General features: G+C 35.5%; 4 protein-coding genes and 1 long non-coding RNA gene across 5 annotated transcripts; 3 read left to right on the top strand and 2 right to left on the bottom strand.

Annotated features, from left to right (window-relative positions):
* Positions 1-139: 139 nt before the first annotated feature.
* LOC131026506 (18S rRNA (guanine-N(7))-methyltransferase RID2) lies at positions 140-3,626 on the bottom strand. The gene is made up of 9 exons (XM_057956380.1): positions 3,278-3,626; positions 3,090-3,165; positions 2,695-2,778; positions 2,541-2,596; positions 1,902-1,958; positions 1,286-1,335; positions 995-1,147; positions 602-740; positions 140-525 (listed from the first exon to the last, which is right to left on the bottom strand). Exons 1-9 carry the CDS (start codon positions 3,374-3,376, stop codon positions 361-363), a joined length of 879 nt encoding a protein of 292 aa, XP_057812363.1. The 5' UTR covers positions 3,377-3,626; the 3' UTR covers positions 140-360.
* Positions 3,627-4,052: 426 nt separating this feature from the next.
* LOC131026503 (light-harvesting complex-like protein 3 isotype 1, chloroplastic) lies at positions 4,053-6,164 on the top strand. The gene is made up of 3 exons (XM_057956377.1): positions 4,053-4,558; positions 5,562-5,699; positions 5,783-6,164. Exons 1-3 carry the CDS (start codon positions 4,219-4,221, stop codon positions 6,022-6,024), a joined length of 720 nt encoding a protein of 239 aa, XP_057812360.1. The 5' UTR covers positions 4,053-4,218; the 3' UTR covers positions 6,025-6,164.
* Positions 6,165-7,139: 975 nt separating this feature from the next.
* LOC131026502 (protein sym-1-like) lies at positions 7,140-10,559 on the top strand. Its single transcript, XM_057956375.1, has 8 exons — positions 7,140-7,559; positions 7,929-8,016; positions 8,509-8,603; positions 9,245-9,317; positions 9,410-9,502; positions 9,577-9,663; positions 9,859-9,939; positions 10,000-10,559. The coding sequence occupies exons 1-7, from the start codon at positions 7,225-7,227 to the stop codon at positions 9,937-9,939; spliced, it is 852 nt and encodes a 283-aa protein (XP_057812358.1). The 5' UTR covers positions 7,140-7,224; the 3' UTR covers positions 10,000-10,559.
* Positions 10,560-11,887: 1,328 nt separating this feature from the next.
* Positions 11,888-14,757, top strand: LOC131026500 (GEM-like protein 6). The gene is made up of 4 exons (XM_057956374.1): positions 11,888-12,180; positions 12,259-12,339; positions 12,428-12,726; positions 14,432-14,757. The coding sequence occupies exons 1-4, from the start codon at positions 12,036-12,038 to the stop codon at positions 14,606-14,608; spliced, it is 702 nt and encodes a 233-aa protein (XP_057812357.1). The 5' UTR covers positions 11,888-12,035; the 3' UTR covers positions 14,609-14,757.
* Positions 12,996-13,987, bottom strand: LOC131026501 (uncharacterized). The gene is made up of 2 exons (XR_009102323.1): positions 13,586-13,987; positions 12,996-13,283 (listed from the first exon to the last, which is right to left on the bottom strand). It is a non-coding gene; the product is annotated as an uncharacterized LOC131026501 (long non-coding RNA).
* Positions 14,758-15,093: the final 336 nt, after the last annotated feature.

Below are 15,093 nucleotides of genomic sequence, written 5' to 3'. Positions count from 1 at the left end.
TTTTTGGATAACCCATGGTGCACAGTCTCTAATTATCTTGTTTTACTTCCTAAATTGACTACATGGATATATCTAATTTATTAAAACAAAAATTAAGCTACTGAAAAAAATATTGGTAACATTATAAATGAAAGTTGGCTTAAAAGAAAATGGCATCACCAACTTTTGCATTCACTCACAAATAACTTTAACTTAAATCATCCTTGAAATAATCCAAACAAAATTTGAAATCAATACCAACAACTAATTTGCCTCTGCTAACCAAAATCTTTGTGCCTCAGACAACAACAGTCATCCTTCTCTCTCTCTTTTTCTTTTTCTTTTTTTTTTTTTTTTTTTTTCAGAAATCGATAAATTTTATCAAAATCGAGTTTTTCTTTTACGAGCAGTGTACTTCGAATCAGCTGGAACCACATTTCCCTTCCTGCGCAGTTTCTCCTTCTTTTGCATAATCCACTCTTTTCCCTTTACCTTCTTGTTTAGTTTATGCTTCTTCCTCGGCCTGTGCCTGTCCGATACAGAAACCTGCAGTGCAAGAAACAACTAGGTGAGACGCTACGTTATGCAAGCTGAAACAAGTTTGCTCGCTAGAAGCACTTACCGACTGATTTTCTTCATCTCCACTGCTATCTTCATCATCAGAACAACTCTCTCCGTCTTCACCTTTTGCCTGTGGAGTGGCACTGCTCAGCGATGCTGGACCACAGGTGAGCACGAGGAATTCTTTCCTTGTCTTGGTGCTGTAACAGTGACAAGTCGATTTGAATCAGAAACATTCAGCAAGAGTTGGTACATGGTTTAGGGAAATTCACAGGAACAAATCTAGGAAGAAGACTGAATTGCAAAAGGTTTGATATATCTATTATTTAGAGGAAAACAATTCTGCTCTAAAGCAACATTTAGGAAATTTATTTCATTTGAGGAAAAAAAAGTATGAATATGATCATTAATTCAACAAAGAAAAGAAAAGGCAGTTCGACTATCTTTCACATACCTATGTGGGAAATCAACAACTACACCCCCAGAGAACCCAGCTCGCATAGCAGATCCCAGGATCAGCTCCCGTTGTGCCAAATTTTCAGGGTATACTTGTAAGACTGCCCTAGCTCCCCGTGCCAAACATCGGTATAATGACCCAAAGAAGGCCCTAAAATGATACAATTATATATCAGTGATACTACTACAATAAAGGAGATAATAAGCAAATCGTTTTTTCACAGAGGAATGCATGACTTAGTCATGACAGTCGTGGAAATTAAGAACCAGGAGGTAAGAAATCACATACTTCAGTCTCAGACGCGGTTCATGAGAAGATCTGTCAGCATTGCATAACCACTATTTGACAAAACAAAAGGTAAAATCAAGTTAGCAGTTAACAGTTACAAAAGCAAATATGCAATTCATCTAGGCCAACTACTGAATTATTATAATTAAATGGATATACAGCTAATAAATTGTCAAATAAAATTTATGATGCTCAATTTGCTTCCTTGATTTGCATTTGATTAAAGATACAGAAAATCGACTAAAACAATTAAATACAGAAAATACTCAGCAACTTCCGGGCACCAACAACAGGTTTACATAATCCAGAAACTGACTGTACATGCATGTAACTTGCAAGGTATATGCAATTATAGTATTGGCACCACCCTCCACAAGGACTTGCACATTTCATGGTTCTTGAAATTGGATATGTTTGCAAGTGCATGATAATAGTAACTAAGCTAGCAAGCTGTTATTAATATGAAAAGACATCCTCGACTAGCCTTATTCCTCTCATACACTAAATGGTCACTATTTTTTATTTTATTTTTGTTTAACCACTAAATGGTCACTATTGATTGCATATATTACCTTCATGAAGAGTAGAAAGATATGAAAAGGAGTAAAAAATGAACCTGAACAGCTGAGATACTTATTGCACCATCAATAACTCCAGGGCGAACCGCTAAGCCCTACATAGTTCATCATAAAGTTGTTATTACCCACTAATACCCCTTAAAAAGTGAAATGTTATAAACAGGATGACGCACATCAAAGTTTAGATTCTAGAAAGATTGTGTAAATGACCAATTTGCCAGTTTAAATAGCCAAAATCATGTTATCAGACACACATGCAAACACTGAAACACATGTGTGTAGGCAGGTGGGATTGAACGCGTGGTGTGTGTGTGTGTGTGTGAGAGAGAGAGAGAGAGAGAGGGAACTGTCCAATGCTGCTAGGTTGTTTCATCACCCACCATGTATAAGCATGACATTCAAACTTATATAAACAAACCCGTCCAAAGATTCTAGCTTAAGTGTATAGTAGTTGATCTTCTTGGTAATGTTGCCATACAGGACTATAGAAATTCCAACAACCATTCCCTCAGAGGCAACAATATAAAAGCGGAATCTTGTTTAATAAGAGCAATACATGAACCTGTAAAAATATGAAGGGCAATACATGCGGTTTTGGCAGAGAAATACAAATTATCGCAATAGCCAGACTTCATCCTAGAAGTGTACGCATAAACAATTTGGGAATCTTGACTTACCTGACCCATGTCACCAAGTATAAGGTCACCCTCAGCTTCACGCTCCAATGCAACATCTGGATTTGTAAGAACAAATTAGTTAATAAGCACGGAGCTAAGATTAACGAGCAGAACTTTAGCATCAACTAAAATATAAGGGTTACTTGTAGCATACTTAGCATTGACCCGGATATATCTAGACCAATCCAGTGGTGGCCGTTCTCAGTCAATGTCTCCCCGCTAAGTCCCGATCCACAACCTGAACAAACCGAATATTGATATTCTTAGCAAAGTCATAGAGATAGCAGGAAGAGACACATAAATGTCGCACAATGAATCACAACCAAGTCTAGTGGCTAGGTATATACATCTGAAAAACTCTGTATCAGTCAAAGGAGACAGCTTTGTTGAGTTGTAGTTCTATAACTCATAAATAAATATATAAACTTTCGTTCCCAAACACCTTTTGTGATTTAAAACGATGTAAACAAAATCTCAGCAGATACAGTAATTGATAATGCACAAATAAACGCAAGGAGGAAAGGTCACGTGAAGAATTAAATAAATTACCAATATCAAGCAGCAGTCTTGGAACATCATCATCAGGCAGAGCAAGAAGCTCCAAAGCTCTCTCAGAAAGTTTCGCCTTTCCACATATAACAAAGCAGCAACACAATCAATTGACGGGAACTCTGCATTCTGCTCCCTCTAATGCGAGAAAAGAACAAAAAGAATAAATAAAATATTTAAATTCAAACCTGAATATCGATGATGCGAGAAGATGATGTGTATTTACGAGCTTCGTCGTCGTTATAGAATATCTCCGGCGGCGCTTGCAGCTCCGGTCGCGACGCCATCTTTTCCTCCCAAAAACTACTCCTAACTGTAACTGACGCTTATGAAATCAGCGCAATTTTTTGTGGGAGATAAACCCTAGCCCCCATTATAATAGGAGTATAATTTATATATTTATTTATTTATTTTGCAAAGAGGAGTATAATTTATATTGGTTCCTCGAATTTTAACCTCTTTTTTTCCTTACCTAAATCTTTGTATTTAAAAGATAATTTATTCTAATTCATGATATATTAAGAAGATTTAAATACAATCGCAATAGAATAACTAAGAATTATAGTGGTTAAAAAGGTCTCAAATTCGAAGGTTTAAACCACATACATGTTTAATTCATCATTACATGATTAATTGAATTTGAAATTTCAAGTTTTAAGCCATCATTCTTAGATAAAACATAATTAATTGATAATATTGAAAAGATACTTGTATGTATCGATAAAAAAAAATAGCTCCAAGCCTACAACACACAATTGACATGGCAATCAAATTACATAACTAAAAGATATGGAGTAAGAAAGTGTTTCATTTCAATGATAATAATTGATAAAAATAATTTAATTTAATTATATATCTAAGTTGCACGATTTAAAATTTTGAAAATTATTACATTATTCTAAAATTAAATTAATAATTTAATGATTTTCAAGTATTCATGAGGTGGGTGGGTAATTACCGGTTATAACGAGACAAGTCCAAAGGCTCCAATAAATAAAGCCACAAAAAGCTCCACTTTTTCTACGGCCCAAATTCGCCTAACAAAATCATCACTCCAAAACTCTCCCATTTTCGCTTTCGCTTTCTCTCTCTCTCTCAGCTCACTCCAGTGAATCCCAATTTCTCAGAAATGTCGATGGCCATTTTCTCCCCAAAGCTTCCATCTTTGGCGCCGCAGTCTCACGCCAAAACCCATTTAGGTTTGAGGCCTAATTACCTCCCTCTCAGGCCCATCCAGAAGCTTCACGCCGATAGCGCCTCTGGTGTGGCCGTCACTGCGCCGGCGGAGACTGCTGTCGCTTCTGCTGAGGAGTCTCTTGGCTCCAATGGCTCCGCGATGGCGGCGGCGGCGGTTACGGCGGTGGAGGCTGTGGACGGTTTTCAGGATGCTAGGTGGGTTGGGGGAACTTGGGACTTGAAGCAGTTTGAGAAAGATGGCAAGACTGATTGGGATGCTGTCATTGATGCTGGTCTCTCTCTCTCTCTCTCTCTTAATTATGTTTGCTCATGCTATATTATTATTATTAGTTGGGTTAATTGAGTGAAATACTATTAGTGAATTTCGTTTTTTGCTATATTTTGTGAAGTTGGTTTGAAACTAAGCCCCTTGTGGTTGTCAGAAATGATCAATGTGGTGAAATTGAGTAAATGTCCAACACAAGATTCAATTTTTCAGAAATGGGTAGTTAAATCTTAGCTTAATCATAGTTGCATAGTTTGTGTCCCTCAACTTACAATTCCACTTCAAAAACTCTCACCTTTTGGAAAAAGATTGATTTATGTCCCGCCTTACAAAATTCGAGTCATGATTAGGTTGTCGATTTTGTAAGGCGGGATAAATATCAAACTTTTTCTATAAAAAAAGTCTCGGATTTTGAAAAAAGATTGATTTATGTTCCGCCTTACAGAATCCGACTCATCATTAGCTCGTTGATTTGATTCTGTACGGAGGGACAAAAATCAAACTTTTTACATAAAAACGTCTCGGATTTTGAAAAAAGATTGATTTATGTCCCGTCTTACAGAATCTGACTCATCATCTGGTTGTTGGATTCTGTAAGCCGGGACAAAAATAAAATCTTTTCCAAACTTGAGGATTGTTAAAGTGGATATTTATTGATGCAAACTGTTAAAAATTAAAGGGTTAAGTATCAAATTGCCCCCTATCGATGGCGTCCTTATGACTTTTAGCCCCCTAAAGTCAGGGGGGAGAGCTGCCCACTACCTTAACGTGACTTTTTGGCGCCAATTTCCTCCCCAGCCTTTCGACGGGGGCAACTCCCCCCCCTGACTTTAGGGGGCTAAACGCAACGGGGACCCCTATCGATAGGGGGGATATTGGTGCCAAAAAGCCACGTTGAGGTAGTGGGCAGCTCTCCCCCCTGACTTTAGGGGGCTAAAAGCCATAGGGATGCCATCGATAGGGAGCAATTTGATACTTAACCCAAAATTAAACTCTGTTTTGTTTTGCAGAAGTGAAGAGGAGGAAGTGGATGCAAGACAGCCCTCAGTCATCAAGCAACGATGAACCCGTTGTCTTCGACACTTCCATCATTCCTTGGTGGGCATGGATGAAGAGGTTTCATCTTCCCGAAGCCGAGCTGCTGAATGGTTGTTTTGAACATTCCTTTACACATTCATCCAATTTATAAGAAAATCGCCTTAGGTTGTAAAACTCGGTGGCTTTTATGCAGGCCGTGCTGCCATGGTCGGATTCTTCATGGCCTACTTCGTGGACAGCCTCACGGGGGTCGGTCTAGTCGATCAAATGGGCAACTTCTTCTGCAAAACTCTGCTGTTTGTAGCTGTGGCGGGGGTGCTTCTTATAAGGAAGAATGAGGATTTCGAAACGATCAAGAAATTGGTGGACGAGACGACGTTCTACGACAAGCAGTGGCAAGCTGCCTGGCAAGATGAGACATCAGAGAATAAGTAGTAGGGAGAGACGTAATGTAATTTCTTCACCTAACAATGCTGCTCAGTCTTCTTCTTTTTTTGCTTCATGTCTTGTATCACAAAATGTGTTTTATGTTATCCACTTCTTTGGCCATTGATATGTTGTTTTGATTGCTCAAAGGCTCACTCCAAGAATCTCTAAGTTGTTTGAGAATTTTGTGTTTTGATTTGCTCAAAGAGCTCACTCCAAGAATCTCTAACTTGTTTGAGAATTTTGTATAATTCTTCATATAAGATGTTGATGTTTTATTATGGGTTAATTCCACCAAAAAAAAGCCTCGTTTATTATGGCACGTGTTCTAATAAATTGGTTGAGTGTCGTGACTTCAACAAGAAATTTATTTTTATTGTAGTTTTAAATTGATTAATTTGGTTGAATGATGAAATCCAATATTAATAAATAAAGGGTAATATTAAAGAATAATTAAGCGGGTTATGTGGTTGGAATAAAGGTTTTGTTCTTAATATAGTTTTAAATTGATTAATTTGATTGGCAATATTAAGAGTTATATAATCAGTAAAGTATATTAAAAATGAACATGTGGAGTATTCCTATGGGTGCAAAATAGCAAAATGAGTATATTTTTTATGGACGAAAGGAATATCAATTTTGTACCTAATTTTTTAAAATATTTTCAACTTCTATTATTCAATTAAATTTTCGTCACTCGAGTGGTGATATGACATGCCGAAGAAATACTAGTAAAGTCACTTAAGTTTGAATTTTTCTTTTGAAATAAAATTTACACATAAGTTTTCAGTTTTAAATATATTATAAATTAGATTAAACTTATAAACTCTATAAAATAATACATCAAATTAAAATGTTACTATGAGAATAAGTTATGTTTTGCTTATGCTTTCGAAAAGGAAGAGCTATAGTTATAGTTAATTAAATTTAGCATGAATGAAAGCTCTATGTGATTTTAATCAACTTTATTTTGTTGGTCAAAAAATTCAGAATTTTTAATTTTTTTGAAATTCAACCAATCTAGAATTTATAATCTAGCTGAATTTTAAAAATAGTATAAAAAAAGTTCATGTAATTAACCCATTTATTTATTATTTATATACTCCATATATTAATATCATATCGCCAAACAAGACAAGACACTCCGGCCTTCAAAAGGCCAAATTTTGATTAGCAAAGCATTAAACAATTGAAAAGGGTGGAGACAAAATGATGTTGGCGAGGAATTCCCTCACCGGAAAATGCCACCTTCTGTTGCGATGGGCAGGTCGTTGTCGCACAACTACGGCGCAGTTGAGTTGGCGCAGCAAAATTCCAGTTGAGGGCAACCCAACTCACCTTCGTAGGAGCTTCGCAAGCAGCTATGGTAGACTATTTGGTCGTCAGGATTTGGGGTTTAAGCATTCGGGTCTTCTCTCTTTTCGGGTTTCTAGCGGCGGCGGCTCCGGTGGCAGAACTGGTGGAGGGTTTGGTGGCTCCGGCAATGGAGGTTCTGGTGGTGGAGGTGGCGGCGCTGGTGGAAGTAATTGGTCGTTTCTTTCATGGTAAAGATTCTTCTTCTTGTAAATTAGGTGTTTTTCTATACTTTGAGTTTGAGAAGAAGATAATTTCTTTTATGATTTGATTTGGTGATGAGGGTTATTGTACAATAACATACAAGCTTTGTTTTAGCATTTGGAGGAAAACATGCATGAAAATAGGAGGTTGAATCTTGCAAATATGATTGGCAAGCTGCAGATAAAATTAATACATGTATGTAGTTGGGGCCCTTCTGATTGAAATTTATGTAAATATGTTGCAAGATGAATGTTTTACTGAGAAGCTTTGCTCCTCTGATTTATCTCATTGTTAATTGAAGATTGATTATTTTATTTTATTTTTTTGCATTCATCTTGGCTTGCATTTCTCTCCAGGTATATGTCTCTTCTAGCTAAGTATCCAGTGCCGACAAAAGCCGTCACATCGGCATTCTTGACTTTGGTTGGTGACTTAACCTGTCAGGTAAACCAGTCTATAGCCTTGACAACTGAGGGAAGCTAGCTTTCTTGCTAGAGTTAGGATGATAATATGCTTTAACATGGTAAAAAGGAGTATTTTTTTATCATATAAAAAGGATAATACACAAGTTATCTGGAGGTAAAAGGAAGCTGATAGGAGTTGTTTTAGGAGGGATATGTATAAAATAACCTCTCGGGGTCTAAGGGGTTTAAAGTTGTGTAGTGAATCTTCTTGCACTCTATACTTATGCAGTTAACTCGTCTGCGTGTATATACTTTGGTTGGTCTAGCAATAACCATTGATTTTCTTGATATTGTGCATACTCTTAGCCCGGGATGGGATCTCAACATGCCATCTCTTGTTCATAGATTTTATGTGTTTGTTGCGTGTTCTTAGTTCTCAAGTAAAAAGACCATTCTCACGTGATTCTGATAGACCTCGATGTTAGGAAAAGAGGCTTCTTAATTGCTTAATGCTGTGTGTGATGCACCTCAGCTCATGATTGATCAAGCACCATCTCTAGACTTGAAGAGGACGTCTATCTTCACGTTGCTGGGGCTGGTTTTGGTTGGTCCGACGTTACATTTCTGGTAATTTCCTGAAATTCAGTTTATCATGGCCTAATCAATGTTGGATGTATGCCAAAGCTTAATTCTCTGATGACTTTGCATCTGATCATCGTTTGAGATTTAATACGAATTCTCATGTATCATGTTTACACAATTACATCTACCACTATGCAATGACAACCTTAAAGATGCTTGTTTCAGCATGCTTTCTACTACATTAATGGAATTGCATTCTTACTCGTAGAGAGTAAGGCTGTGACTTATGAGGATTCTTACCATTAAGAGAGTGTTTGGCTATAATGATTGTTGGCTATAGTATTATTAAAAAAATAAGTTGGCTATAGGATTATTAAAATAAGCTGTTGAAGCTTATTTTACACCTTATAAGTTGTGTAGGAGCTTATAAGCTCAACCAAACACCCCCTAAGTAACAACTTCACATGCATCTATGGAATTGATTCTTACAACCTCTCAATTCTTTTTGTTGGAGCTCAATTTTCCTCTAATGTTCACTTTCTTCGGTTTTAAATGGGCGAATATCCCAAGGCCCGTGATATGTATCCACCTCAAGCGATGCGCTCTAATTCACCCATATCTTTCTAGTTAGTAACTCAAGTCCTTAGTATTTTGAATACAAATTTCTTTTGTTGTCACATATTTAGGTACTTGTCTCTGAGTAAACTGATAACAACCCCCGGTGCTTATGGTGTTTTGTCGCGGCTTGTCCTTGACCAGGTAATGTCTCGTCCCCGCTCCTTGGTTAGAAATGCCATATCGCCTCATAATCTCATACTAGTGCGGATCTTGCACCTTGTCGTGCAATGCAGTTCCTTTTTGCTCCCGTTTTCATCGGAATATTCCTGTCTACGCTGGTCACACTCGAGGGGAGGCCATCGGATGTGATCCCAAAGCTACAGCAGGTATTCATTGTTAAACATTCGCTCGTGTTGTTGAAAGGGCCCGGTGGCGCATGCTTTAAACTTGTGTTTCGCAGGAGTGGTTTTCGTCAGTTGTTGCGAATTGGCAGCTGTGGATTCCTTTCCAGTTCCTCAACTTCCGTTTCGTGCCGCAGCAATTCCAGGTAGAGTTAATATATCAAAATATTCATTTTGCTATTGTAAAGATAAAAAAAATTAGCCTTATTTCACTACTAAGAAGCTTTTCAATTGATTGTAGGCAAAATAGGGTCAATTCACGACTAAAAAACTTAACCAAAAACATGTATCATGAATTCATGATGTTTAGTTTCCTTAATTTTTCCTTGTCATTTTTGCAGGTCCTTGCTGCCAACTTCATTGCCTTGGTATGGAATGTGATTCTCTCATATAAAGCTCACAAACAAGTTGTTGCCAAATAGGTAAAACGTAGATAATGAAGCGCAACTCAGTTAGTAATATACTTTTCCTCTAATCATTAGGTTGAGGGTTCGAGTCATCACAGGCGTAAATGGGACACAATTATGTATCTTTTTTTTTTAAAGCCAAAAAAAGAAGATAAAATGTACTCCCTCCGTCCCAATATTGTTGGCCACATTTCCTTTTTAGTTTGTCCCATTATTGTTGGCTACTTTCCTAAAATGGAAATATTTATCACATTCAATCTCTTACTTTATCACATTATCTCTCCTACTTTATCACTTTATTACATTCTCTCTCCTACTTTATCACATTCTCTCTCCTACTTTATCATTTTATTACCTTTTCTCTCATACTTTATCACCTTCTCTCTCCTACTTTATTACTTTTATACTATATTACCTACACACTTAAAATACTAATCTACAACTCCTTAATTCCCGTGCCGAAACCAAATGTGGCCAACAATATTGGGACGGAGGGAGTATTCCTTTAATATATCATATGTGTGACTTTGAAGGAAAGGTTGTTTTATATTTATTGCATCAACATATCTTGTGTTTTGTACAAGTATGGTGGTGCAACTAACATGAAGTTGAATTCATTTTGTGTTTTAGGGTTGTTTGGCTGAGTTTATAAGTTCTTCGAAAAAACAATTTCCTCTATCCTAATTTATTTATTCATAATTATATTAAGCAAAAATTATTTTATAAAATAATCCTATGAGGATTTTTTTATCTCCAACATATACACTTTAAATTTCAATTTTTTTTTTCAATTTTCTCTCGTTAATTATAATTTTTCCTTTAACTCATAAGTTCAATTATTCAAACACTTTGATAATTTATAAATTTTTGTATATATTTAAAATTTATTAAAATATTTTATTAATTATTGGAGCTTATAAGTTTTGTAAACAACTCTTTATGTTTACTCTTTATCCTTATTTTAAAGTTGCATGTATATCGGAAATGTGCGTTGAGACAAAGATAACCCTCCCCACTAAAGATGAGGACAAAGTTTGTTCACTGCTCAAAATCATTGTATTAACAAATGAAATAGTGGTTGTCAACTTCTCTATTTAAATATTAGTAGTTGTAGATTATGTCATTTTGAAATAAAGAGTCGGTTGTTAAAGTAAAAAATTAAAGGAAAATTGTGTGAAAGCGTGAAGAAATTTGGTGTCACATTGAATCCCATTTATTTCTTCTCTTGGTGGGGGCCCTTAATTCTTGTACGCGCAAACATCTTTTTTGACTATACACAAACACTTTATTTTTTTTCCCGAAGTAGCATAAATGCAATTGTAAATTATCAAACCAAGTAATTCTATGCTATAATTTTGAGTTGGGCTCGATAAACATATCAAGCAAAGTTGAACACAATTTAATTTGTGTTTCAAAATTCGGTTCAAATTGACTTATATTTGACTTAAATCCACACTTTCAAAATTCGATTCAAAATCTGAACATTGTATTTGACTTAAATCCCACACTTTGAAATCGAATTTTGACACAAAAGTGTGGATTTTAAATCTGGATTTCAAAATTCAATTTCAAAGTGTGGAAGTGCTATAAAAAGTAATTCTTGGTTGATTTTGTGTGAAACTGAAATTGGTGTAGTTAAAAGGGGGTAATTGTAGTTAACTATCCGAATTTTCACTCAACTCCGCCTTCGAATGCACAAATATTTAATACGTTTTGAATTTTTTACACGCTTGTACATTGATCGATGAAGACATGCATACGTTTTGAATTTTTTACACGCTTGTACATTGATCGATGAAGACATGCAGATATTTCAGACGTTCATCTCAACGTTAAAAAATTAAAATAATTAAAAATTTGTGTATTTAAGCAACTATAACAATAATGAAAGAAAATTGTTGAGCTTAACTAACTAACTATATATATTAACTAGTGTGTGGGGGTCCCACCATGCATGACAGATTGACAGCACAATGCAAATGCAATTGAAATTCAATTATAGTGTATTTAATTATGGGCAAGACTTTTTGGTTGGAGAAGTCTTCTCTCTTCTTTGCTCTGAATTCATTTCATTTGATTAGTTGAGCTACCTCAAGAGCTAGATTTGTGGGATGGAGAAATTCATCAAGGATGAAGATCATCATTTTCCGACACCAGAAACAAGCTCAGACAACACTGCATCTTCCTTGTCTGAACCTCTCAGCCCCTTCTCCTCCCAATCCGATCATCACTCTCCTGCCTTCTTCACTACTACTCGTATGTAATTTATCTACACCTCTCTCTCTCTCTCTCTCTTGCTGAAATGTTATAAATTTGTTGAAAATATATATGTAGCAAATGAGGAGATGAAGAAGCAGAAGAAGAAGAAACTGGAAAGGAAGAGCGCAAGTTTTGCTTACAGAATTGGGGAACATGGTATGAGTTTGATTAAGAGCGTGTTTGGCTAACTTTATAAAAAAAAAATCTGAAAATGGTGATTGATTGATATTAATAATGCATGCAGTGAGGCTAGGGCACAAATTGTCTGAAATGGTGAAGGGGAAGCTGAGCGTTGGCGCGAAAATCATGAGGAAAGGGGGAAGAGGGAATTTGTTCAGAGACATATTTGGAGTGAGTGAATGCGAAGGAGAGAAACTGCTCAAGGCTTCGCAATGCTATCTGTCAACCACGCACGGCCCCATCGCCGGAATCCTCTTCGTCTCCACGAAGAAGATCGCCTTCTGCAGTGAGAGATCCATTGCTACCACTCTCCAATCTTCTTCTTCTGCTTCTCCTTCTTCTGTCGTTAAGGCTCCTTACAAGGTAGCTACTTCTTCTTCTTTGCCAAAATAGTTGTATTTTTTTTCATGAATAAACAAATAATTTTGAAATCACGCGACGATGCATTCGAACCTATATATTAATTACCTCATTTATTAATCGCATTACTACTAGACGAAAATGATTTTTTTTTTGTGAAAATAAATGTGAAAGCTTCTACCTAAGAAGCATGGGGACGGATACGTAATACGGATACGATACGGTACGGGGACGTAAATACGTCATTTTTCCAAAAATCAAGATACGATACGTCAAAAATACGTTTTAGTTTTTTTATTTAAAATATATTTTATATATATTATAAATTCATAATTCACCAAGAATATAAGTAAAACACTACTAATTCATCATAACAAAGTTCCAAATAGCAAATAATGAAATAAAACAGTCTTCTTAACAGATAATACTTCATGAAACACAATAAAATGTTAGTAGCCCAGATCACTCATCATCGTCTTTCTCCTCCTCCTCCTCTTCCTCTTCCCTCAAATAAGATGTGGTAGAAGAAGATGTAGAACTAGAATTTGTAGTATTCATGGCTGCCAATTCAAATAAAAAACATAAATCAAACTTCAATTCAAATAAATCAGCTGCCCAATTCAATAAACCCACTGCCCAATTCAACAAAATACTAAGAAATACCCACTGCCCAACTCAATAAACCAACTGCCCAAACTTCAATTCAAATAAACCCACTGCCAATTTGAAATACCCACTGCCCAATTCGAAATTAAACTTCAATCCAACAAAACCCAAAGCCAAATTCAGCCAATCTTCATACATACCCACTGCCCAAGCCAAATAAAAGAGAGGAGAGTGCGAATTAGGGTCAGAGCAATACCTTTACAGCGGCGGGGCGCAGGGCGGCGCGACGGCGACGACGGGCTGGCGCAGGGAGGCGCGACGGCGAGCGGCGGGGTGGCGCAGGGTGGGTCAGAGAGGAGAGTGCGAATTAGGGTCAGAGAGGAGAGTGCGAACGTAAATGGTGAGTGGGGGAGGCGCGAATTAGGGTTTTACAAATTAGAAGTTTTAAATTTTTGACTAAAACGTATTTTTTGCTTCAAATACGTATTTGACCGTCTGGTCAACGTATTTTCGACGTATTTTTTATTTAAAAATTAATTAAAAAAATGGGAGTTAAAAATACGTCCTCGGGGACGTATTTTACGCGTATTTTTCACGTATCATCCCCGGGACGTCCCCGGGACGCGTACGTCCAGCAAACTGCCGTCCCCATGCTTCATAGGCTTCTACCGATGCAGGTGGGCTACTATTGATTTTTTTATTTTTTTATTACTAGAATTAATTAATAATTAGAGTGAAATTTATATTGTAAAATGTTTTTTTAGTTGATTTTTTTTTTTCAGTGTAAGGTTGGATGTTGATTCAAGGTTATATTTAAACTAAAATTATCATTTTCTATCTTGGATTGTTTTGATTTTGTAGCTCTCTTATTGATTTTTTGTTTAATTAGTATTGACAAGTTATATTATTGCATTTTTCTAAGTTATAAAATATTTATGGTCTTGTGTGATTGGCAATAAATTTATTATATATATAGGATTTTTTACAATATAAAAAGTAGAATATAAATAATATGAAATGTTCGTTTTTTTTTTTTTTAACATTGTGATATAATTAAATGGTATTATAAATATATTTTTATGTTTAATTTGTGGTTTTGTAGGTATGCATCCCGGTGAACAAGATAAAAGGAGCAAATCAAAGTGAGAATGTCAATAATCCAGCGCAAAAATACATTCAAATCGTGACGCACGATAATTACGAGTTTTGGTTTATGGGATTCCTTAGATACGAGAAAGCTTGGATTAATCTTCAAAAATCAATTTCATTTTCCACCTAGCTACATCATTACACCACAAATTTTTGTATTAGCTACTTAGATTTATGTAATTCTATTTCACTTCTGTATAGTTGGCTACACTACTTTGTGTAATCTTGTTTACATAATTTCATCAAGGAAAAAAGAAAATGTTAAATATTTCGAGCTAATGCATTATTACTCTTATTTTTCTACGAGATGTTAAGCACCCAAATTGAAATATGGTGATAGTGAGACATGAATATTTGCATTTTTCATTATTCAGTGTTAATGTATAGAAATCTTACAAAAGAAATATAACTAATTTCGCTTAATTAATTTAGATGTAGAAATTCTATATTAAAAATTTAAAATTAGTATTTCCTTAGTATTTAATTAATTTACTTAATTAATAAAATATAATTAATAATTAAGTTAATCATTAATAATAATAATAATAATAATAATAATAATAATAATAATAATAATAATAATAATAATAATAATAATAATAATAATAATAATAA

Source organism: Salvia miltiorrhiza, chromosome 5, assembly GCF_028751815.1.
Source record: "Salvia miltiorrhiza cultivar Shanhuang (shh) chromosome 5, IMPLAD_Smil_shh, whole genome shotgun sequence".
NCBI lineage: Eukaryota > Viridiplantae > Streptophyta > Magnoliopsida > Lamiales > Lamiaceae > Salvia > Salvia miltiorrhiza.
Note: the sequence above shows the minus strand (reverse complement) of the source record. Positions and strands in the feature narration are given on the sequence as shown.